Raw genomic sequence first — 25,198 nt, forward strand, 5'->3', positions numbered from 1 at the left:
GTTGATTCATTAGGCAGAACTGCCAACGCTGAAAATAAACACAGCCTCTGGTTACAAAAGTATAACTGCAGCTTACCAAACAACAGTTAAAAAAAAAAAAGTAGTAGATGCAGTTGGCTGTTGGATTTTCTTTTTCTTTCTTTTTTTTTTTTTTTTTCAGTGGGGTAGGGTTTTAAAGCAAAATCCACAATCAACCCAAAGGCTCTAAGTATTTGAACAGCTGCAGATCACTCAGCTTATCCGGCCCAAATGCTTCCAAGTCCTCCCAGAGTAGGCAACCAAAACAGAATGAAAGTAGCATATTTTGCCTCCAAAACAACAACAGTTTCGATTCTGGCCAACTTCAAATCTGAAAGAGGAGTAGAACCTAACATCGTACAGCTTGATAAACTGTAAACAAATCTAACAAAGCAGCAGTGAACAGGTAAGTCCAAAATCACATGAAGCACGTGCTAGAGAATGTGTGACGTGTCACCTGGGTGCCGAGCCATGCCAGGATTGCTCGTGTGGGGAAAAACTGGGAAGGCCTCTGATGGGGCCAAAAAATCAGTGGGTGTCCTATGAAGCTTAAATTGTCCCTGAACTATTTTAAACTCTGCAAACTGAAGAAAATGATAGCAGTGCAAATGCTCTTGTCCATAGAAATGCAAATTGTGTCCACTGGGATGCAACTGATTATTGTCCTGTGGATATTGACCAGTTTGTCAGCTTCGCACCTATTGGTACACTCATTTTAGCATCCCTTGTTTGACTAAGGATGCAGTTCTTAGTATTCCCCTTGGAACCTGTTATAACTTCTCCCCATTCCCTTATTAGTGAGATAAGTGAAATCTTTGACACATGCTCTTTTCATATTTGTATGAGAGTCAAGATTTTACCCATTATTTATTTATTTAAATTGTTGTTTTTCTTTTTTTTAACTGTGATATAACACTGTATAAGTTTCAGGTGTACAACATGTTGGTCTGATACACGTATACACTGCAGTAGGATTACCACAGTTGTGTTAGCTAACACCTCTATCCATAATTATCATTTCTCATTTCTTTTGTGTGGTGACAATATTTAAAATCCAGTTTCCTAGAAACTTTGAAGTTTAAAACTTGAATATTAAAGCAATAATATTGTCTGTAATCACCGTGCTGTGTATTAGATCTCCATTACCTGGTTTTTAAAATCATCCTTTAATGCCCTGGTCAGTTCTAGTTTGTACTTGCTATCCTGTAGACTTTTTAAAAGAGTACCCACCCCTTCCCTCTGAAAGTGTCACAGCTACGATAACATGTGCTCTCTGTATTTTATGGACTTTGAGGAGACAGTAAACCAGTAAGGTTAATAAGTGATATATGTTTATACCCATTATTATTCATAACGTGTTCCGATGAGCCACAGAAAGTAAAACACAAATGAGATTGTACACCAATGAAAAGAACACAAAAATGCTGTGAAACGACATGGTCCGATATGGGAGACAATGAACTAACGGCAAAACACATGTAATTTTGATAGACTGATAAGATACTGATTTCCGGGCAATAGACTAATCTGGGGAAGACACTTTTTAAAACCCATTTGTCCTAATTAGAGTGGCCTCATTTCTTCCATAAAACCTTAAAAGATGACGAGAAGGCATCCTGCTTACCCCAAAACTGACGCTTAGCCAAACACCTTTATGTGTTACTTATCTATTCAATTTTATGCTTGAAACTGGATTTTGTGAGTTTTGCCATGTGTCATTTCGTTTAAATTGCAATTTTAAAGACATACAAGAGAAAAAAATTAAAGGTGAGTCAGTTAATTAAAAATACAAATGTAAGAAAAAGCACAACCCATATTGTTCAGATAATCACAGAAAGAGAAATAGTTCTTCTTGGCTGTGCATAGTCAAAGATGACACACTAGGTCGGGATGCATGACATTAATTACAATAATAGCCTATTATTTGAGTGTCCAGCCTGTTCCAGGTGCTCTTCCGAACTCTTTCTTTGTGTTAACTCAATAAAAATTCTATGAATTAGGTGCCAATAGTATCTCCATTTACAAATGAAGGAACTAGGGCAGAGAGCATTTAGAGAACTTGCTCAAGGTCTCATGGTAAGTAGTAGAAATGGAATTTGAACCCAGATGGTCGGATTTTAAGCCTGAGTTCTTAATATGGAAGTATACTTGCATGACTGAGATTTTAAAATCTTTCTGATGAATCTGTCTAAATTTGAGTCCAAGGTCCATCATTATAATCATTACAAACAATCTCATCTGCCTTGCTTCCCTCTCACTCCTGGCAAAACCCAAGCACAGATCAGCTCAATTACTTGCCTTCTCTGGACCTGAGCAGCTGTGCATGAATACAGCTGGAGAAAATCATTCAACAGACAGACTAATTTTACTTTAAATATTTAACTTCAGACCTCAAATGTCCAACTGCTGGCAACCACACAACATTCCCTAATAAACTTGCTTCCCAGACCCCAAGACAATTTACTACTGCCTTCTTTCTCCCAAACCTAAGTAAGTTTCCCTCCCTGCCTTATATCATTTAACTCGATCTCACACTTCATTGAAAAACTAGAAACCACCAGATTCGAATTCCTTCATCTTCCCACCACCAAATCAATAAAGGTCCTTCCATCTGCCAGATTGTCTTCTTCTCCCTTCCTTACCGAGGAATTCCTCCCTCCTACCAAAGGCAAATTCTTCCCAAAGATTTCTTTAAAAACCCTTATGCTGAATTTAACACTCCCCTGACTCAATAAGACCATTCTCAGAATACAAATGTTGAAGGATCTGCTAGCCTTATATACTTTCATCCCTACCTTGAATTGACATTTGCTGCTACCTACCATCCTTTTTCTCTTCTTGACAAAATTTTCCAATGAGTAGTGCACAACCTCATGTCCCACTCACTACTGAACCCACTTTCACTCAGTTTCCAAATTCACTCCTCTACCCAACTAGCCCTATCAAAATTACCAGTGAACTGCATGTTGTCCAATGGAGTGGCTGCCTTTCTGTCTTCAACTCACTAGACCTGTCCTCAGGGTGGGGAGAAATCAGGAAGAGAAAAACAATGCCATGAGTACAAAGCGGAGTAGAAGCTAAGAGTTGCTGTTAAAAAATCTCCAGAATGAAGTTGACACAGGCTTTTGTAGGCTCTGCTAATACTTTTTTTACATATGCTTATGGAAGTAATATATAGGAATACTGGAATCAAGCAGGAGCTCCCAAATAATCAATTTGCATTCAGGTGATTCAAGTATACAGAGTGAAAACAAATTTTGGCAATCTGATGCAATGTTATTTATCTGAGTTATTTATCTTCTTAAAGATCTAAGAGGTGACATTCTCATTCTGGAAAATATAATTCCCCCAATCTTTGTTTCACTTGAGACCAGAATATATGAAGAATATGGAGTAGTCCTGCCAGTATGCAGATTCTTACACCGAGTGTGTGTGCTTGTGTGCATGACTGTATTGAGGGGCTAGTGGGGGATGGACTGGGCAGGAAGTGAGGAAGTTGTATGGGGAGGAAACTTATGTGTTCCTCAGGTTTATACAGAGCGTCTTAAACCCTTTCAAATACTTTCTGCCATCTTCCAGACTTTTAAAGGCAGGAAAGCCAGGTTATATTTTTTGAAACATAAGAATAAATCTAAGGGAAAACTTAAAGTTTGAATATCAACATTTCCAGGAAAAAAAAACCTTTCTGTTTAAATTCAAAAGAAGATATAGAATTCTACTTGATAATAGATATTGTTAAAGCATAGAGTCTTCCTTAGAAAATGCCACTAGCTTGTCATGATAATGAAGACGCAAGGCAGGAAGACTAAACTATCAACAATGGATACCTTCAAATCTATTGGCTTCAACTATAAAATACACTTAAAATAATTTCATAGTCAGAGGTAGGTTCAAAGACACAGGGGTGTAAAGGGCTATACAGAAACAAAGGCTGCAGCACACTCTAAAATACAAATGTCAATATTCCAGGCATGATTGATAGAACAATTTGTTACAAAAATTCGTTGTACTTGACAAGGTTTGCTTGTGTTTGATTTTAAGTAAAGTAGAATTCATGACCAAAACAGATGTGTCTGGGTGTGAGAGGAGCTTCAGATGATACTTGTTTTGAGGACACTGGAAGGTTTTCCAGAAGAATGAGCATGCAACACACTCAATAAACCCAGGGAAGCCTTATTTTGGTAGTATCTCTGCTTGGGTCCAGAACTCAGACAGAGCCTCACCTCTGACCCAAACTCTACGTTCCTCTAAGCTCTCAAACTGGAAGAATAAGACCATTAATCAACATTAATCAATATTCCTGTGGGTTATCTGTTATTGAGTTGGCCCTGGGAAGTCCTGTATACTCCTGCCTGAGATTTTAACTCCATGATTTTAACTCCCACTAGAGTTGAATTTATCATTGTATCCTTCTAGTTTTTTTTTTTTTAAGCTGAATGTATATTATTTGGTTTTGGAAAAAAAATTTACTACTTTATCTTTTTTCACATATATTTTTTAAAGGAGAAATTAACTGTGATTTTTTTTCTATATGGTTGTACTGAATCTTACTGTATCATTTTACTTTTTAATCCATACAGAGGAAGATATTCTATTTATTTCACAATTTATTTGATCATTACTTCCGTACTTTTGCTAGTTTCCATGACTATCTTAAAAATTTAATCTTTACAGATCGAAGTACAAATATTTCTTTTTCCTCCCTAATGGCCCTACAGTGACCTCTCTGTGCTATATGGTAGAATTTTATTAATTGCATCCCTGACCCTAAAGGTTGAACTGTACAGTAAGGCGGATGGTGCTACTATAATACAATGGAGCTGAGTAATCTATAAGATTCCAAGCCGAAATTCCACTCCATGGTAAGAGTAACTCTGGCCTCAGCAATGTATAGATGAATGGCAGGAAAGATAATACCTTTTTAAGTCTTGAACTAGTCAATGTCTTTCTCAGACAATGTCAACTCCACCTGAATTATCTCAGTAACCCAGGGCAGTGGTAAATACACTAGAAGTTGTCTGGTTACAGTTTGCCAACATGAGGCTGCTGCAGGTCAGGCTGTCCACTGTCAGTTTTCTCATGAGCCAAGGTGTGCCCACTAGTCTGAAGCTGCCCCCACGTGTAGGAGGTATAGGGATTCCCAAGGTGCTTACATTCTTTCATAAAGCAATTTCTTTCTTACCTCCTCACCAGCAGAGCTGGCCCAGTGAGTTTTAAATATTTATTTGCAACACAGATAAAGTCCCAGACTGTTGCTTGGAAAAATCGACTCTCCAGCACATTCTCTCCGGCTCTATTTCATTAATTTCTTCATATTAAAACCAAAGTGCAAGCTCTACTTTTGGAAAGAGACTCAAAGTGTGCCCCAAGACTTCTCCACTTAAAAAATCTGGCACTGAAAGGATGCCATCTCTCATCTTGATTAAGGTGGAAGAAAGAGATGAAGACAGCTGTAGGAGGCCTTTCGGAGAGAACTGTATTTATCTTCCAGTGTTAGTTACATCTTTGTTATGGATTTATTTGGTTTGGGGAGGAGTTTTGTGCAACCTTCAAAGATAAAATGCTTTATGTTAATTTCTTCTTTGTCTTGTTATACTACGCCTTTGTTAGCTTTGACTTTCTTGTTAGGCTGAATATTTGGATATCCCATAGCTGCCACTCCTCTCTGCTCTTTCTTAAGGAAGAAATATTTCACCTACATCATTTAAACGGGGACCGTGATGCCTCTAAAGATAGAAGCATTAATTCTCTCCTTTAGACTGTACATATATAATGAGACAAGTATATACAGTTTATGCAAATAAACTGCATGACTGCTATAAAGAACAGCTACTCGCTCTCCAAGATTTCATTTACGGCTATAAACTGTTATTTTCCCCAGAAATTGACAGATTAGGGCAGCAGAGAATGCCCTTGGGAGGCAAGAAAGGGGAATTATCCTTAATGGACACAAGAATAGAAAAGGAAACTATATAGGAGATACAATAAATTAAGGAAAATTCTGATTTAGACCTGTTCATCAAGGGGAGTTAGAGTAAGCTAGAGTATGCATAGTAGTGGTATTTGAAGGTAAAGATCATATATTCTGATGACTATACACTATAATATTGGGGGATGTCAGTTTTAGAGAATGCAATATATATTATGAATTAAGAAGCCATTACTAAAATGTTCATATTAAAGCTGTGTGTAGGAGAACACCTAGAATCCTATAAAGAATTTAGGTCTGCACCTCAGATTCTCATGGGAAAAATAGAGCCAGAGGACTGTTAAGATGTGAGTGTGAAGCCTTGTCACGAGAGCAGTGTAATCATTTCTACCAAGGCTAAAGCTTACTGAAAAGTCATGCACTCTGGCTTCAGAGATGACATCGTAGAGGGAGAAAGGAAAACCATACTTCCTAACTTCACCTTACTAAAGTCTATGAAAGAGTATGACTTATGAACAGGATGGACATCTATGCTAAAAGCCCTGGGGTGCCTGGGTGGCTCAGTCGGTTGAGCACCTGAGCACTGGAGTTCAGCTCAGGTCATGATCTCACAGCCTGTAAGGTTCAGCCCCATGTCGTTGGGCTCTATGCTGACAGCTCAGAGCCTGGAGACTTGCCTGTGATTCTGTGTCTCCCTCTCTCTGTCCCTCCCCCTTCCCCTCCCCCACTCACACTCTGTCTCTCTGTCTCTCTCTCTCAAAAATAAACATTAAATTTTTTTTTAAATTTCTGTAGTTAAGCTAAAAGCCCTACGGGACTTATGAGCCAGCTTTGTTGAGCATCCTGCTCATGGATGGAAATCTATCCAATGACAGAAATCTCTGACCATGTAAATGAGGAAAGGTAGTGGGGGGCCACAGACCTTGTTCCCCTACCTCTGAAATCCTGTCAAGATCCAACTGGCAGGACTGTAGAGAACTACATTTTTCTACCTATAGGAAAGCACCTTTGTCCATTACGGTACTGTGGTGTGACATTTCCTGAAACATATAAAGCATATACTACCTGACAGAAATTAGCCTATGAAAATTAGCTCTGCATTCAATTCCTGGCACATAGTAGGTGCGTAATAAATAGCAACCAGTCCATAGTATGAAAAAAAAGGTTTGCTCCTATCTTCTCCACCTGACCACTCCTTCCTAAATATAAGCCTTCATCTACCCAAATTGTCCACGTGACTAAAAATTTCTGTTCTCTACCTCAACCAATGCTGTGGTTCACAGTGGTCAAGAGGGCAGGAGCTGGAGTCAGTCCCCGGGTTTGAACACTAGTTTCTCCATGTACTGGCTGTGTGACTCAAGCAAGCTCTGTGTGTGCCTGTTGTCTAAGCCTTGCCTATAAATGGGGGTAATGACAGTACCTATGCTTCAGTGGAGAGAATCCATGCACAGGATTAGTGCAGTGGCTGGCAAATGAAAATCCAAAATATAATTCATTTCGATAATTGTTATCACCCACTATGACTAACTGTCATTATTATTTCTGGATCAAAATGAGAAGCAATGAGTTTTATATGATTAATGTGACTTATTAGGAAAGTTCAAACCAAAGCTTTTATTATTTTTTTTTTGAAAGAGAGAGAGTGTGCTCACATGAATATGGGAGGGGCAGATGGAGGGAGAGAGTGAGAGTGAGAGTGAGAGAGAGAGAGAGAGAGAGAGAGAGAGAGAGAGAATCTCAAGCAGGCTCCACACCCAGCATGAGCCTGACTCTGACGAGGGGCTCCAGCTCATGACCATGAGATCATGACCTGAGCTGAAATCAAGAGTCAGATGCTTAACTGACTAAGCCTCCCAGGTGCCCCAACCCAAAGCTTTTACTTGTTCTTCCCTTTATGCCTGAAACTCCTTGGATATTAACTTAGCTGAGGAAATGAAAAACGTGTGCAAACCACAAACACATGACTAAAAATTCAGACAGAAAGAAATCTGCCTTTTATGGGTAGATTTTTGTATATTATGAAGGCAGCAAGAGCCATTTCAGGTTTCCTTAAACTGCTAGAGCAATGAGCTGTCATTGAATTATATTAGAAAAGAAAAATAACTAGATCAGCTTTGGAAGGCCTACCTTTGAAGCAGCAAATATAATTTAAACTTTTTTTTTAATGTTTTTATTTATTTTTGAGACAGAGAGAGACAGAGCATGAGCAGGGGAGGGGCAGAGACAGATGGAGACACAGAATCCGAAGCAGGCTCCAGGCTCTGAGCTGTCAGCACAGAGCCCGATGCGGGACTTGGACTCAAGAGCCATGAGATCATGACCTGAGCCGAATTCGGACGCTTAAACCGACTGAGCCACCCAGGTGCCCCACAAACACAGGACTAATAATTCAGACAGAAAGAAATCTGGCTTTTATGGGTAGTTTTTTGTATATTATGCAGGCAACAAGAGCCATTTCAGGTTTCCTTAAACCGATAGAACAATGAGCTGTCATTGGATTATATTAGAAAAGAAAAAATAACTAGATCAGCTTTGGAAGGTCTACCTTTGAAGCAGCAAATATAATTTAAAGATATGAGTTTCAACTTAAGATATTAACATAGAAGGATTTATGCTACCCAGACTCTTACAGATGAGATCTATATTCTATCCTTTTATAGAAACAAATGAGTCCTAGAACCACTGTGATACACCTCAAAATAAATACCTACAGAGAAAGAAATGCATTGGGAAGCCATCAAAGTATGTTTTAGCTAATCTGTAAAATTAAAACATGAAATAAAGACAGCGTGCTCTTCCCATTCTCCTTTCAACTTTCTTGCTATATTCTGGCATTAGAGTATACAAAACTGTATACTCACATATTGAATATAACTAAATTTCTTCCTGATTCTTACTTTCTTTTTGGCCAAATTAATACATCCTAATATGCTCCAGGAAACTAGTTGCATGACAATCATGCTAAATTTGTTTTTAACATTCTTCCTCTACTTAGTTGTGCAGTCATGCAAACGGAAGTGTATATTAAAAGCGTTTCACTCATTATTTACTTGCTTATTAATTTATTTGAGAATTAAAATTTTTTCATAATAATTCATGTGGAAATACTGGCTCATATAACCCTACCTCCAGAGATCGATGTACTTGTTTATGAAGAAATAAACTGTTAAGTTACATAACAGAGCAGGTAATGGAAGAACCGGGTTAAAAAGTTTTCTAGAAATAAGACAGTTCATCCTATGTACCCTATATATCCGAGCAGATTTCTAAGTACATATTTCGAAGTCCTAAAAGACAGTTAACACTAAAACTATATATATTTAAGAAAATTCAATTTTTCATTAATGATGTTGAAGATATTTTGGGATGCTACAATCCTACAGGTCACATTAAAAATATTGGCCATCGTTAAATATATACATACACACACACACACACACACACACATATATATATATATACACACACACACATATATACACATATATACACATATATATACATATATAGACATATATATACACACATATATATATTGAAATTTATAAAAAACCCAAATCAGTGAAACTCTGACTTAGACAATGTCTTTTCTAGTCCTATATAACCAACCTACATACAGAAATTCCTCTTTTAGTAGTAGTGCTAAAATTAAAGATAGATTTTCAAAATGCCAAATCAAACAGATAACCACTTATATAACACAATCAAGCAAGAGAATGAATATTTTCTTTATCCAGTAAAAACAAAAATCCGCCTTGTTGGATCCAATTAACATTTTTAAAAACTCATATAATAAAAATGCCTTGTCAATTGAGTAAAATAACTTAATCTCAAATAATTTCATTGACTTCCCTATTTTGTATAGTACATGTATTCATTTTCTATTGTTGCCTGTAACAAAGGACTCCAAAATCAATGCGTCTCTAAGCTAAAATTGAGGTTTGCAGGTCTGTGTTCCTCCCCAGAGGTTCTAAAAGAATCCCATTTGCTTGCCTTTTTCAGTTTTGAGAGGCTGCAAGCATTCCCTGACTCATGCCCCTTTCTCCATCTTCACGTTAACCTAATATTCACATCCAGGGATCAGGGCGTGGGCATCTTTGTGGGGCCATGATTCTGTCTACTGCAGTACATCAGATTTATGCCTAAACCTGTAATATTCAAGTCAATATTCACCCCACAAATTAAAATTCTCTATGCTGTAACTATTGCTATATATTTATTATTATTATTACTATTATTATTATTGTTGTTATTTTTATAGTAATGGAAATGTAAAAATTTTTCGAATGGTTTAAATTTGGATCAGATGAATAAACTTTCTCTCAATAAAGACACATCAATTTACCCAGCCTCTGACTTCCTTTTCTTTACAATCAGTGCAGTTTGAGAAACATCATTGTGTCAAGAGTTTGACATACTTATTTATTTAAAGATTTTATTTTTAAGTAATCTCTATACCCAACGTGGGGCTTGAGCTCACAACCCCAAGATCAAGAGTTGCATGCTCTACTGACTGAGCCAGCCAGGCGCCCCAAGAGTCCAACATGTTTAGAAATTTTGTTATTTTCCCCAAATATTTTAATATCTGTTTTAAAAAAATATATATGCTAAACATGCCAACAGCCCTAACCTTATAAACTGCAAATATTACTCTGATTTTTAAATGAACCTCATAAACTTATAAACTGCAAATATTACTCTGATTTTTAAGCTAACTTCTTTTAAATATTAAATATATATAGTTTCCTTCAGATAGTAGGATTGAATTCCACTTTCGAAAGTTACAGAGGAAAGCCTCTTAAGTTATCAACATAACTTTACTTTTTGTATCATAAAGGAGAATTAAAATCAACTTACTTGATGTAATAGGGCACTTTATTATGTGAAATGGATCTTTGCCACGGCAGCTGGACTGAAGCTGAAGAAACAAAGGGAGGTTATTGGAAACACTGCTCACCCAAAAAGCCTTATGGCATAATGCAAAACAACTGAACACATTTTACAGCAAATTCACCGAGAACTGCTCTGGTTTTTGAGCTGGATTCCTATAATTATGAAATCTGCTGGGCTAAACAAAGAGTGGCTTTTTAAAGATTCATTTGAAGCAAGGAAAGAAACAACATAGGTTCATTTTCTAAGACCAACTCTAACTAATTGAACCTGTTGCTAAAAATACTTTTAAAAATCAAGGTTTTTTTTTTATTTACAACCACCCCAATTTAAAACTTAGTGCTATCTGGAAAATGTGCTCTGTACATATTTTTTGATTAAGCTAAAACCAAAATTAATTTTACCTGGTATATCCAGATTATAAACTAGATTTCTCAAGAATGAATTTTCCAGATCATTAATACCGTGCTTTACTTTGTTTCACAGGAGTAACTATCTAGGACAGATGGCATTTAAACAAACTCATCTGGATGAATTTTAAAAAGGAAAGATTAAGATAAACATAGGCAAAGGATTGTAAAAAAAACAAAGTAATTATCTGGATATAAGAATCCCAAATACTTACTTTAATCTGAAATACACACAAAATATAGTTTCTTACTTTTACATTAGACATCACTATGATTGTGATTTTATGTTTTGTTTTACTGAGGTACTTATTTTTTATAATTCCTGTTATTCCTTACTTATAAAAACATATTATTCCTACATAAGCCAATTATTTTAAGACTTACTTAAGAAGAGTTATGCATGTAAAGCTGGGGCTATTAAGGAATTTTGCTAAATGAACTAATAAACAAACACATTGCAAAGAAACAAACCTTTGCAATTATCACTAGACTCTCATATAGCCAGTTGTCATCAATGATTTTTTTCTGAATTTCATGTCATATTAATATCTTACAAAAATAAAGCATTCTAACCTCTGCAAAGCATTTTCAAATTTATCTACCGATAAGAAGGCCAACAAATACATATTAGAGCTCCATTTGATAAATATAGAAAAAACAAAATAAAAAATAAATACTTAGAAATGAAATAACTTGCCCCATAAATAAATGGCAGAGCTCAGGCATGATTTCAAGATTTCTGACCACTAGTTCAGCCATTTTTCTATTCAATGATTCTTCTCTTTATAACATGTAAGCACTCCCTTCTCCAACTATGTCCATGAAAATCTAAAAGGGTGATGAACATGTGGAACTAAGTATATTAAATCTCTCATTAGAGCCAACCTCATTTCAGTGTTGGCACCAGGCTAATAGGTCAGTTTTTATTTTGTGTCTAACTAAACAGACTCCTTTTATAACCATGGCTAAAGTCCAAGGAATATAATAAAGGCAACAATTCCAAGCAGCAAGAGATAACAATTACTCAATTTATTAATTGGGATTTTGTTTACACTTCTCCATTGATTTTAGTAATTGTTTTGATTTGAATAACTCTGACCTCCTTGGACTATCAGTTCTAGACAATAAAAGGCAATGTGCTTACGTTTCACAAAGTGCATGTGAATTTTACCACGTTTCATTTCCTAAAGAACATGAGTTGGATTTTTATTATGGAAGGCTGGTTGCTAGGTGAAAGTGTAGGGTTTCATCAATACGAAGAGATAACTCAACTTAGAACTAAAAGGAGAATCACAATTATTTGTTAAATCGCTCTTTAGTTTGGTCTCAGCACAGAGCTTTACACTCTATAACATTAAGTTTAGGAAATACGATGTAGTTCATACCTAATGAATATACTGCAAACTTACTTACTTTATCAACACTGATGGCATCCAAACTTTAGAAATGCATCCTGGCACCTAGTATATTCCAATAAGTACTACAATCACTCGAAGACAGGCTATCTAATGGCTCAGGTGTGTGAAACAGAAAACACGTGTGGGTGGGCGGAGGCTGGAAGGGGGACGGGAAGGGGGTGCATGAGCCCTGGAGAGGTATAGGACAGAAAGGGCAGGAAATGACTAATTCAGATTCTTGAAACTGTGAAAAGAGAAAAGCCTGACCTTGAACTGAGGTAATGCAGATTACCAACCATGACAAAAGATTAAGGGAAAATATAAATGTAATCAATTTAGTTGGAAGACATGGTATCACTTCAGTTTTCTCTACTATTATAAAGATACAAATAAGTTATCATAAGCGGGAAATAAGCTTTGCCTTAAGTTTTAAACTTTCACTTAAACTAAGTTGAACAAACTTTTCTGACATGTTTGCCAGAGAAAATAAAAGGAAAAAAATTAAGTCAGTGAAAGCATTGGTGCCAAGAATCGTGAAAGGTGCCTGTGAAACTCAGTATGCTTTCTCACTTAATTTTTAAGGCGATCAGAAAAAATAAGTATGATTATCATAATTTTAAGACAAAGAAATGAATTTTCAGCAACCTACAGGTCTGATAAAATGCAGAATTAATATTGTCATCTCAATTTCGGTGACTCTAAATCCTACATTCTTTAGTTTTCCAAGTAGGGAGTGAAAAATAAAGTAGGAGCTCAAATTACCTATATAAGATCTCATCAATAATCCATAAAACTAAAAACTTCAGTTGCAGAATATTATGTAAAAATCTACATATATGGTTTGGCTAAATTGGCAATACTTGACCAGGAGAAAAGCTAACTATGATCACAGTGAACCTAATAAACAAAAATTTCAAAGATTTGTGTGGAGTTTTTTTAAATTTATTTCTAAAGCTACAGGTGCATTTTAAATTAATAAATGCTTTTTAAGAAGAAAAATTAGAAATCTTAAAATATAAAAAGATTTCTTTAATGTGACAAAGTTCATGACCTTGACTTATGATACAGCAATGGTAATAAGATAATACATTAGTTATTATAGCAGATAGTACAGGGAAAAACCATAGCTAAGAATGAGTTCAGTTTTGCTCCACTTCAAAGACTTTTCGATCGTGACCAGATTATTACCTTAATAACCAATAACCAATACTGTAATTGATCTTAATACTTCCTTTTATATATTTATCTTACACAAGCAAATATATTTGTAGCAAAGAATATGGCTTGTTGAGGGAAAAGAAAAGAACATGTTCATTCATTCACTTAATGAGAACAGTGAAGTTTATTAGTACTTACTAGAAAGAAAATGCTGAGATGATGGCCCAAAATCTCTATGGGCTTCCTGAAGCTGTTTAAGGCGATCATCCACAGAAACCTGCACATACACATGCAAGAAATGATGTGATTTGAACACAAGGACTTTAATAACATACTTAATTTAAGTATTATCCTAAATGATGCTACAGCCCAAGATATGATTGCTTGTATAGACTCCTCTATCTCCGGAATCAAAGTACTGGGATTAAAACAGACTTCTTCTGGTACCAAATGACAGCAAATAGTGCCAGGAACTCTTCTAAGCAGTTTATACAAATTAACTTTTTTAGCCTTCACAACAGCCGTATTAGGTATTATTTAATATTATCACCACTTTACAGATGAGACACCTGGGACACAAAGAGCTGTCCAAGGACATAAAGTTAGCACCTGACAGCACTGGTATCCACAGCCAGCTCATCTGGTGCCAGGATCTTTTGCTTTCCTGTTCCTCTCTATTGCCTTGAAAGCAGTAAAGCGCTAAGGCATCTAAAGTCAAGATGTGGCCATGGCCAGTGGCTACTCATCTCTCTTTTGTAAGGAAGGTGGTAAAAAGTGTCACAGGGAACAAATGGAAAAGAAGGCTAAAATACCCCAAGGGAGGGGCACCTTGGTGGTTCAGTTGGTTAAGCATCTCACTCTTGATCTCAGCTCAGGTCATGATCTCATGGTTTGTGAGTTCAAGCCCTGCATCAGGCTCAGCACTAAGAGTGCGAAGCCTGCTTGGGATTCTGTTTCTCCTTCTCTCTGCCCCTTCCCTGCTTGCACTCTCTCTCTCTCTCAAAATAAATAAATAAACTTTAAAAATAATAAAATAAGGGGTGCCTGGGTGGCTCAGTCGGTTAAGCGTCCGACTTTGGCTCAGGTCATGATCTCACGGTTCGTGGGTTTGAGCCCCGCGTCAGGCTCCGTGCTGACAGCTCAGAGCCTGGAGCCTGCTTCGGATTCTGTCTCTCTCCGTCTCTGCCTCTCCCTTACTCACGCTCTGTCTCTGTCTCTCAAAAATAAATAAATGTAAAAAATAAATAAATAAATAATAATAATAATAAAATAAAATACCCCAAGGGAAAAAACAGATGACGACAGACAGACAGAAAGACAGAAAGACAGAAAGACAAAGAGACAGACTTAGATGAGAGATTCATAGACAGGTAGAGACAGATGGAGAGAGAAAGGATATATGAGTAGGGAATGCCTTATTTGCCTCCAACTTTGTGTCCAATCATCTCGATGTGGGGGTATTCAAGTGTATACCAGTCAATTAGCATACTCTCTGGATTTGTCCTCACAGTTAGCTCTCTGTTATGAAAATGCAAAGTTGGTATACCGAGAAACTAAATGCAAATCAATAACAACTGTACACAGCCTACTGACACTTGCATTTTCTTTTCCCTGGTCCTGGTCTATGTAGTGCTAGTCAGCTGGTCCGCTTGGATTGTCAATCGTATTTTCGGCGGCCTTTAAATGAAACGTGTATATCTCTGGCTCACTGGGCAGCTCGCGTTTCTCCTGGTTAGCTATTTAAATTACATTAGCAAGTGCTTCGTTCATTAAGGCCAAAAAGCATTCAAACGTCATACTCTATGTTCAGGAGAAGAGAAGACGCTAGTCCTGAAATATAGTGACGTTGCTGCCAGCATAGATTCGTTCCCCTTATTCAACCAGCAACATCCGAACTCTAGCAGTTACAAGACTCAGAGATAAGGATAAGAGAATATACATCCTCCTTCAAGCATAATGTACTCCTTGACTTCTAATCATTGAAGATAGTGATAACAGAAGCAGAAGGCCATCAGGATGGACCACAGGAATACCTGCACGAAGGTAATGAATTAGAGAAATGGAGCAGAAGATAAAAGGAGTAAAAGTCAAACGCCTCTGTGTTCCACTCACTAGAAAAGCAGGTACGAGTTTAACAGCTCATGCCTTACTAATCCCAGATTATTAACACTCTTTTCAAACACAGAAACGACTAATACTATGCACTCTTTTCTTACATCTTCAACTTCATGAAGGACATACAAACCACTGGGTATTTCAACATTTGGGTTAATTCAGGAAACCTAGTATGCTGTAAAATAGTATATCTTTAAAATAAAAATGCTTTTGTGTACCACCTCAAATTGCATATTTATCTCATTAAATATTGCATTTTAGGCCCAAAAGATAGAGAGAAATAAGAGTTATTTTTTTCAATGTTCCACTTAAAATTATCCTGCTAGTTTTCAGGGGGGAATAAAGTGATCATCATAACTCCTAGGAGCTGGCCCTTGAACAGGACAGAGCTCTGCAAAGGCTGCACACACACACAAAAAATGACTGACCAGCGTGTGTAGTGACTTGCAAATGCTGACACCTACTAACACGACAGAGTCCTTCTGGGTGTGGCTCTATTAAATCTGGGATGAGCAAGTACTATCCAGAGTCACTGAAATAACTGCATCAGAGCAGCAAAGACCTAAAAGCCCAAAGTAAACACCACACTAGTACAAATGTGCTAGCTGGAAAAGATGAACAAGATGCCTAAATAGCACATAGTGGAAGAAAGATAGAGATTTCTTAACTTTTCAAAAGAAAAAAACATACACACACACAATTAAAGTAATAAAAATGAGCCATTATGGAAAATGTTTCTGTGACCTATCACAGGTTTCAATTGCTTTATTTGACCCTTTGCAGTTTTCTACAAATATCACACGAATAGCACCTCATAAAATTACATTAAAACCAATATTCATAAATAAATGAGGCCTTTGGGTTCAAGATATGGAAAGACAAATATCTGATTATATTACATGCTACAAATCCGTTATCAAATACAACCAACAAAGACAGAGAAAACGATAGTGTGTGGTAGAATAATGAGACAGGGTTTGGGGACCTACTGGGGTATAAAGCTGGATTATGAACAGGGATAAACGGATACCTGCAAAAGTTTCCATCGCATATTAAGGTCATCTAGCTGGCGAGACATCTTTAAAGATGGATGTAGGTCAAGTGGCGACAGCTGACTGGATAAATCATTCACTGTTTGAACTTTTAAGTTGATTGGTGCAATTTCTTCTCTAAATGCCTGGAAGAATAAAAACAAAAATGATGTTCTTGGAAAAGAATATAACAGAAGGTAGTATTTTGAACTTTCCTTCAAAGAAAATGGCAAGATCAGCTGCCAATGGCAGCCCATTGGCAACAGCTGACAGCTCAGTCCAGGTCTTTAGCAATTGGGACCACCAGGCACAGAGCCATCTTTTATAACCTGGAGAATTTAAATAGGTGCACAAAGAGAAAAACTATAATGCAAAGTATAATGCAAAAAAAAAAAAAAAGAAATGATTATGTGTTTCCTGCAAATCTACCATTTTATGTAATTTCATCTGGAAAATGTTTGCCATTATTATCCACTTTCCTAATTTCTAGTCTTGATTCTACTTTCAATTTCATGTTTTCCATCTTCACTTCCATTTAAAATTAAGTGAGATATTGGCCAGTGAGAACAACTTTCCTAACCACAAAACCTATGACTATTATATACTCGAGAGGTAAGTTTTGATCCTTTCAAAATCACTGATGATCACTGTGGTTAGAGGAAGGGCAGGAAGAGAAGGGTACATAAGAAAAGAGGTAAATGAGGCTTAGTGACAAATGCTACCTCTGGCACAGTACAGAGAGATGCCATAGGTGGGAGTGGAGGATGTATGTGAAGAGAGAAAGAAAAAAACAAAAGATATTTTGGGCCAGTGACAGTAATTCGTCCCATAAGAGCAAACAGAATAATGAAAACACAGTTTTCTCCATTCTCCACATAATTCTGCCTGCCTCTATGTTCATGTTCCCTTTTTCCAACAAAGTCTTTGCTTAGATCCAATTGATGTTTTAAAAGACTCAACTCAGGTGCCCCACCCATCCATTCTAATTCAGGGAAGATTTTCCTGAGGCTCTTCTCAGCATTCTTGGCTGGAGACCCCTCTACATGTTCTGCAGCATTCTCTCTGCCTTCCTGAACCCAGTCAGGACTTTAAGCCAGCACACATCCAAACACACAGACTCAGTTTTATAAGTGGGAGCCATTCTGATTGTGTGGTGTCATACAAGCCAGTTGTTACATATTTTAAATATCATATCATTCCTTACCAGAGCTCTTAGTACATCCATATACTTGATGTCCCTCAAGAAGAATAGAAGCTTCTTGAGAATAGACACTCTCTAGTATTCAGCGCAAAGTTTGCAATACAAGAGGGGAGAATTCATTTCTATTGATGAAGGCCCACAAAAATGATATCCATGGCAAGATTAAGCCAATATACAGTTGGGAAAAGAACTGAGATACCACAAGAGAACAGTATATTGTTATTTCTTTAGTATGTCACAAAATCAGACTTAATTATGTACCAAGTTGAACTTACATGTGTTAGGTGTCCTGAACATATAGTTGGTATCAGCCCTCAAGCTGTATCACTTCTATGATCCCACCCCTTAAGAGATAAGCATATGTCTACAAGTCTCCTTTCTTCTCCCGTTTCCCCCATAACAAGTTTAGGTAATGAAATATTATATATCAGAGTGTTCTGAAGATCATGAACTTTTATTGGAATACTGAAGTATTAATTTGATATCCCCATTATGCTTATAAAAAGAAAGCCTCTTTAACCATGTCCTTTCTCCCTTCTCTCTTCAAAACCTTCTCTCTTCCAAAACTAGTTAACCTATATAATTCCCCCTTATATAACATGTGTAGGCTAAAAATAATCATTACCATTGATAAAACTCAAAATAGCATTATGAATATAACTTTAATAAGGAAATTCATTTTAGGTAAATCAGAGAATATTTTTTAGTGTTTGAAAATTCTCAAACATGCTCAAAAGCCACAAGAAGAAACTCAAGATGGAAAGTCAGAAGAACAGACCCAGAGCTCACAGTATGAAAGGTATACACGTAGGAGGTAGCAGTGTGTAGAAGACATTTGAAACAGTGAACATGTAAGTCAATGTGTGTAAAGTAAGAAATATTGCCAGAACCCTAGAAAGTATCAACATTTCAAAATCAGGCAGAAGAAAGGAAGCTCACAAAGGCATCTCAGTTGCTGCAAAATGGAAGGAAGAGGCTTTTAGACTTGTGATCAGTTTCCTCCACGGCTGCAGGCATTGGTCTTTTATGGATGACAGATGTGCACACAGACTCACAAATACAGGTCAACGAGAAAAGCAGTTAATATGATAACAGAGGCCTTCTAGGTCTAAAGAATGAGCTGCTAACATGGAAGCTTAGAGCAGACACAAGTGGGACTAGGGTGGGGAAAGAAAAGGTTTCTGCTGGGACTTGGAAGGGATCTGAGTTCCTTCAGATTCAGTTTAAGAATAATGACAGAACTCAAATCCTTCAAGGTTTCTTCAGTTGTTTTTGAACATTATACCTTAATATTCTCTACCAGACTACTTGGGAGGACTCAAGAATTTTAATCAGCTTTTAAAATCAATGTCTTTGTATTTTGTAGGTATCAAAGATTAAAAATAAAATGCTAGGGGGGTGCCTGGGTGGCTCAGTCGGTTGAGCATCTGACTTTGGCTCAGGTCATGATGATCTCACAGTTCATAGGTTTGAGCTCCGTGTTGGGCTCTGTGCTGACAGGTCAGAGGCTGGAACCTGCTTCTGACTCTGTATCTCCCTCTCTTTCTGCCCCTTCCCTGTTCACGCTCTGTCTCTGTCTCTCAAAAATAAACATTAAATTTTTTTTTAAAAGAAAAGCATAATTAAAAAAATGAAATGCTTGGGGTGCCTGGGTGGCTCAGTCGGTTGAGCGTCCGACTTCGGCCCAGGTCATGATCTCACGTCCGTGAGTTCAAGTCCCGCGTCGGGCTCTGTGCTGACAGCTCGGAGTCTGGAGCCTGTTTCAGATTCTGTGTCTCCCTCTCTCTCTGACCCTCCTGCATTCATGCTCTGTCTCTCTCTGTCTCAAAAATAAATAAATGTTAAAAAAAAAATTAAAAAAAAAATGAAATGCTAGAAAGTGTCCTTAGGTTTCTATAACTTCAAATAATAAAAATAACAGCTTTTATGTTTTTGAACAGTATTTTAGTTCAAAAGATGGGAAAATTTTTCAAAATTAGATTATAACTTCAAGACAGATTTAAAAAATCTTACAGCGCATCAAGGAGTTTTAATTTTTCCTCTGTAACAATACTGTTTTTTCTCTTAAAAGCCACAGGTGAAAATATTAAAAGACCTTTGACCACCATGGTCATTGGGTTTTGTTTTTGTGGTTTAGTGTTTTGTGGAAGTAAGGAACCTTTCTACTAAGGAAGTTTACCTTTTGCTTTTTAAAGAGTTTTCAAATTAAGGGCCCTGAAGTAAAGCAAGTTTTAAAATGGTTGCAGATCTGCTGTGTGTTCTAGTATTAAGAACCAATGTATCATGTTTGCTGCACTTTCCTGTAGGAGAATAAAAGTCTATGTGGTCTTCCTTGCTATCAAAACAGAAACATCTGCTCGTATTAAAGGTGCTGCCAGCCTGATGGCAGATGTGGGGAAAAAAAAAAGCTTCTCCTGTTGTAAGGGGTATATTTGGCAAATAAGAATGATTAAGGATAATTTTAGGGCATGAAGGTTATTTGATTACCCCCAAAGATTTTGTTTTCCAGTTGCTTTGACACATTTAATAATATTTAGCAATAATCAGTACTTATTTTCACCTGCCAACAGCTTCAGGGGGATTTGGCGTATACTATAGAGTACATGTAAAACATCCCAGATTTTGAATCCATTTTGCTTGGTTTAATGAGATGCGGGTTTTATTTTCTTTTTTTCCTAATAAGATGTTAAAATATTTTAATCCACAGTTTATTCCTTTCTCTTAACTATTAACTGTATTTCTCCTGGCTTTCCACTTAAGCAGTGAATTGAACAAAAGAATCTAGGTGCAGAAGTGGGTAATTTCTTTAATCAAATGGGATTAACAACTCCCAAACTTTTAGGCCTTTAACAACTTTTAGGCCAGATACAACTTTTCATTTTTTCCTTCAACACTAGTCATCCTGAATTAAAACTTCACACTTTCAAATTCAAATGGGTAAATTCTTGTTCTAACCAAGAGGCATGTTTGTAGTCCAAAAAAATATGCTGTTTAGAAACTACTGACTTAAAGATTTCCAGCGTTAAAAAAAAATCGTTTACATGGCAAGAAGTGTGTGTGTCACTTCCAAAGAACCTATACTGAAAGGCTTTATTTTCGGTTCATTATTTTAAACTCAGATTCATCCACAGAAATGTCTTTCAGGAGACCAGAGCTGTCAGAGGAAGCTGACTTAACTCATAGAGTTCTGCACATTTATGCATATTTATAATGAAAGGCGGGAGACACCAATGCTTCTTTAGTAGTGAAATTTTTTTAAGTTTCAAGTTCAATCTGTAACTTTCAAAGCACTGAATTCAAAGAGCTGATCAGAGTTGTGCTTAATTACATTAATATGAGTGAGGTTTCTACAGTGAAAGAGAAGAAAGAGCAAGAAAGAAATCACGGAAACTCTACCACTTACTAGCTGTGTGGGCTTAGGCAATATCTGTAGTTCTGTCATTTTTTGAAGTTTATTTATTTATTTTGAGAGAGTGAGAAAGAGAATGAGTAGGAGCAGGGGAGGGGCAGAGAGAGAGGGAGAGAAAGAATCCCAGGCAGGCTCTGAGCTGTCAGTGAAGAGCCCAATATGGGGCTCAAACTCACGAACTGTGAGATCATGACCTGAGCCAAAATCAGAGTCGGACCCTTAACTGAGTCACCCAGGTGCCCCTACACTTCTGCCATTTATAAAATGGGCTTAACAACACCTATCTCGTGGGGTTGGTATGTGGATTAAAAGAGGTATTGAGGTACACTGGTTGAGAATAGTTCCTGGCACACAGAAAGCCTCAATTAATGCTTATTAATTATTATCATTATCCTCAATTATTATCCTATGTCTACATGTACATATATTTACTTATATAATTAGCCTGCATACTCAGTTCATTTCCTAGACCCTTCACTTTCCTATTTAGCCGCACGCATAAAACAAAGGGAAAGTGTTATCCAATGTCTGTGCACAAAAGATATGTATCTTTTGCAATAAAAATCACATTCACAATATTGATATTGTCATCTAACAGCTTCTGATGTTTCATGGGTGCATTCTCTGATTTGGTTCATGACTACCTACCATATAGTTCACTAGGCTACCATAAACCCTACTACTGTGTCTCTTATTGCTTAAATTCTATTAACTTTTTTTCTGGATATGTTCTAGAATATGGGAACCAAAGGGGCTCTAGACCACAGATCTATCATCCTTAATTTTGGGCAATTCCTGACCACAAACAAAATTTATAGCTAAACTAATCCTTCCATAATACACTCAGACAGTGAGATAAAGTTTTTACATAAGAGTCCTCAGTAAAACAGCATGTTTTTGATTAAGTCTCGAAATCCAGCTACCAATTTACAGGAACTACAGAGTAGAGAGGAACCTGCCCAGGGTCACCATGTGGATGCCACACTGCAAAACCCAGGCTGTGAGAAATACTATAAAACAAACAATTCAGTTTCTTAAACAAATACATTGCAAAGGAAACAAAAAAAGGATAGAGGGGAGATCTAGGGATTAAAAGGGACTCTACAATATTAAAAAAAAAATACATCGGTGTTTAGAGACACAGAGTTGGTTAAAAAAATAAGTATAAAGAAGAATAAGAGTAAATTATTGTGAAAATCTCATTAATTATTATTTTGGTGGGGAGGGGGTTCCCATGGTGAGGGGCATATGGAAAACATCTGCTGTGTGACTGGGAAAGCTCTATAGCCTGATTTTGGTGGAGTTGTAATGGGACTGATTTCATAAACTCCCTTAAAACGGGTTTTATATGTGGCTCTCTTTGTGTTATACTTAACAATAAAACATTCCTTCAAATCTTTTATCTGAGACAGGGATGCTGACCATGGTTTTTTCAATGTGATCCTGCAGCGAGTCGATGAGTAAGTCGCCCACGGGCTTCCAGCCATTCCGTACGGCCTCCACCTCCTTCATGTCAACGTCTAGGTCATCCATGGCACCCTGCAGATCTCTGAGCTTCTCCAATGCCTTGTCTACTTGCTTTTGCCAATTGCTAGTGACAGCGTTTAGACTTTCCCACTTCTCTTTGACTTCAGAGGACTGTTTGCGCATGGCCTTGGCAATCTTTTGGGCCCTCTCCTCAGGAGTCAATTCTGTAATTGAAAAAAAAAAAGAAGAAGAAGAATATTTGGAAGCTTGATCAATAGCCAAGTGTGAACACCACCTTTTGAAGGGGTGCTGATAGGTGCATGGAGACACAGTTTACACAAGCTAGGGGAAGAAGTTTCTCCATAGTCCTTCTACTGATTCCCTATTACTTCTCAAAGGAAGAAATAAGTTAGAGTAATGAGCGGTCTGGTAGTTTTGGTGACTGTTGAATTTTAATATATTTACAAACCTTGAAATGTAACAAAATGACTCAAAAAAATAAAACAATCTTTCTTTAGCATATATCTAGTTATATAAAATCCAAAGGTAGTATTTCATTTCACTGTCCTAAATAAAAATGGGAAGTATAATTAGGAGAGAAATAGCTTTAAGTTACGCAGAAAGACTCTGAGAAAATAAGATTAATTTATCATATTCCTTAAAAAAAATAACTGAAGACAAATAATGTATCTTAGATACTGCATCGTCGCTGAATCTGTTTGACAGTTCATCTTTAATATAGGGCACTTTCTGTAGCCCAGACATGTAGCATGTCCACAAACATGTTAACAGGAAGACAGCAAAATTTCAAGGATCATCCCAAATATTTCAGATACAGCAAGAAAGCTTCCAGAATGTCTGAAATAAAGTCAAACCTTCAGACAGGAAAGGCCCTGCCATAGGACAGGGGCAGGAAGAAAGAGGAAGAGTCTAGAAGACAAGCAAAAGATACAGACAGAAACGAAAGTTAAGTTCAAAGCCAACTGTCAGAAACACAGAGATGAGAAAGCTGACAAGAGCAGACATCCTTAGATCAGGTTAGATGGATCTCCAGTTAAACACTCCTGGGCCTCAGTTCTCTCATCACTCAAGGGTGTCCCCTTTCTTTTCTTTTCCTTTTTGAAAAAATTTTTAATGTTTATTTATTTTTGATGGGGGGGGGGCAGAGGAGGGAGGAGGAGACTGAATCTGAAGTAGCTCCAGGCTCTGAGCTGTCAGCACAGAGCCTGATGCAGGGCTTGAACTCGTGTACTGTCAGATCACGACCTGAGCCAAAGTCAGATGCTTAACTGACTGAGCCACTCAGGTGCTCCCTCCAGGTGTGTCCCCTTTTTTACCTCTCTGCTTGGAGGATTGTCCTGTTTGTCTACTAAAAACAGAGGCCAGTCAGAAACATACAATCAAGGAAATCAATACAAGGAAACTGTAGACAAATTTTAAGATAGAAATGCTTATTCTTCTTTGCAAAAACATCTTATCTTTTGGTATCAGTTGCATTTGCAACTTTACCTCAAAATATTTCAAATTATTTGTAAATATAAATGGAAGTTCATGGAACTTCCTGGTGAGATGAAGTAAAGCAAGCTCTCCCAAACACTAACTTTCATATGCAACATATATTTGTCCCTCTTTCTTTAGTATTATTTAAAAGTCAAGTGCAAGGGGATAGAACACATATTTTTATCTATTTAAATTTCCAGAAAATTCTCGACATCAATATTTAGACTTAAAAGCAGCTGTAATAAACGTCTGGGAACCAAACAGACCATGAAGAGTTCAGCAGCCACAGAACTCGGGGTTGCATTGCTGAAATGCTAGAAGCTATAGAGCGTCCTGAATAATCCCTCTGCAACTGAATTGATTACAATGAGATTTTGTGTTATGATAGACAGATAGACTGAACCCACCATCAAGTGATAAATAAGGAAAACAAGTGAATCAAACACCCAGCTTCTAGGAATGCTTGAACTGTGATACAGTCCAGTCCAACAATACTAGAGGAAAGATACGCCATTAGACAAAGCTTATTTAAGTCCTTAAATAGAAAATGAGAAATACATAACACTTATATGTAATATATTTTGTTTATATAAACATAAAATGTTTTATGTTTATACTTTATATGCTTATATATAAATAACATAAAATATGTAAAATAAATAAATGCTACTTA

General features: G+C 36.9%; 1 protein-coding gene and 1 long non-coding RNA gene across 14 annotated transcripts in view; both read right to left on the reverse strand.

The window, feature by feature from the left end:
• The window catches only part of UTRN (utrophin), a 511,459-nt gene that overhangs the window by 75,000 nt on the left and 411,261 nt on the right, over positions 1-25,198 (reverse strand). For all 13 annotated transcript variants that reach the window (XM_053222143.1, XM_053222139.1, XM_053222141.1 and 10 more), the window contains 4 exons: positions 22,981-23,249; positions 16,948-17,094; positions 14,001-14,079; positions 10,805-10,865 (listed from right to left, as the gene is read on the reverse strand). In XM_053222143.1, the coding sequence (XP_053078118.1) occupies positions 10,805-10,865; positions 14,001-14,079; positions 16,948-17,094; positions 22,981-23,249 (556 nt within the window). The remainder of the gene's footprint in view (positions 1-10,804; positions 10,866-14,000; positions 14,080-16,947; positions 17,095-22,980; positions 23,250-25,198) is intronic.
• LOC128315488 (uncharacterized) lies at positions 126-10,769 on the reverse strand. Its single transcript, XR_008298292.1, has 2 exons — positions 10,664-10,769; positions 126-10,616 (listed from the first exon to the last, which is right to left on the reverse strand). It is a non-coding gene; the product is annotated as an uncharacterized LOC128315488 (long non-coding RNA).

Source organism: Acinonyx jubatus, chromosome B2 (genome assembly GCF_027475565.1).
Source record: "Acinonyx jubatus isolate Ajub_Pintada_27869175 chromosome B2, VMU_Ajub_asm_v1.0, whole genome shotgun sequence".
NCBI classification, from domain to species: Eukaryota; Metazoa; Chordata; class Mammalia; order Carnivora; family Felidae; genus Acinonyx; species Acinonyx jubatus.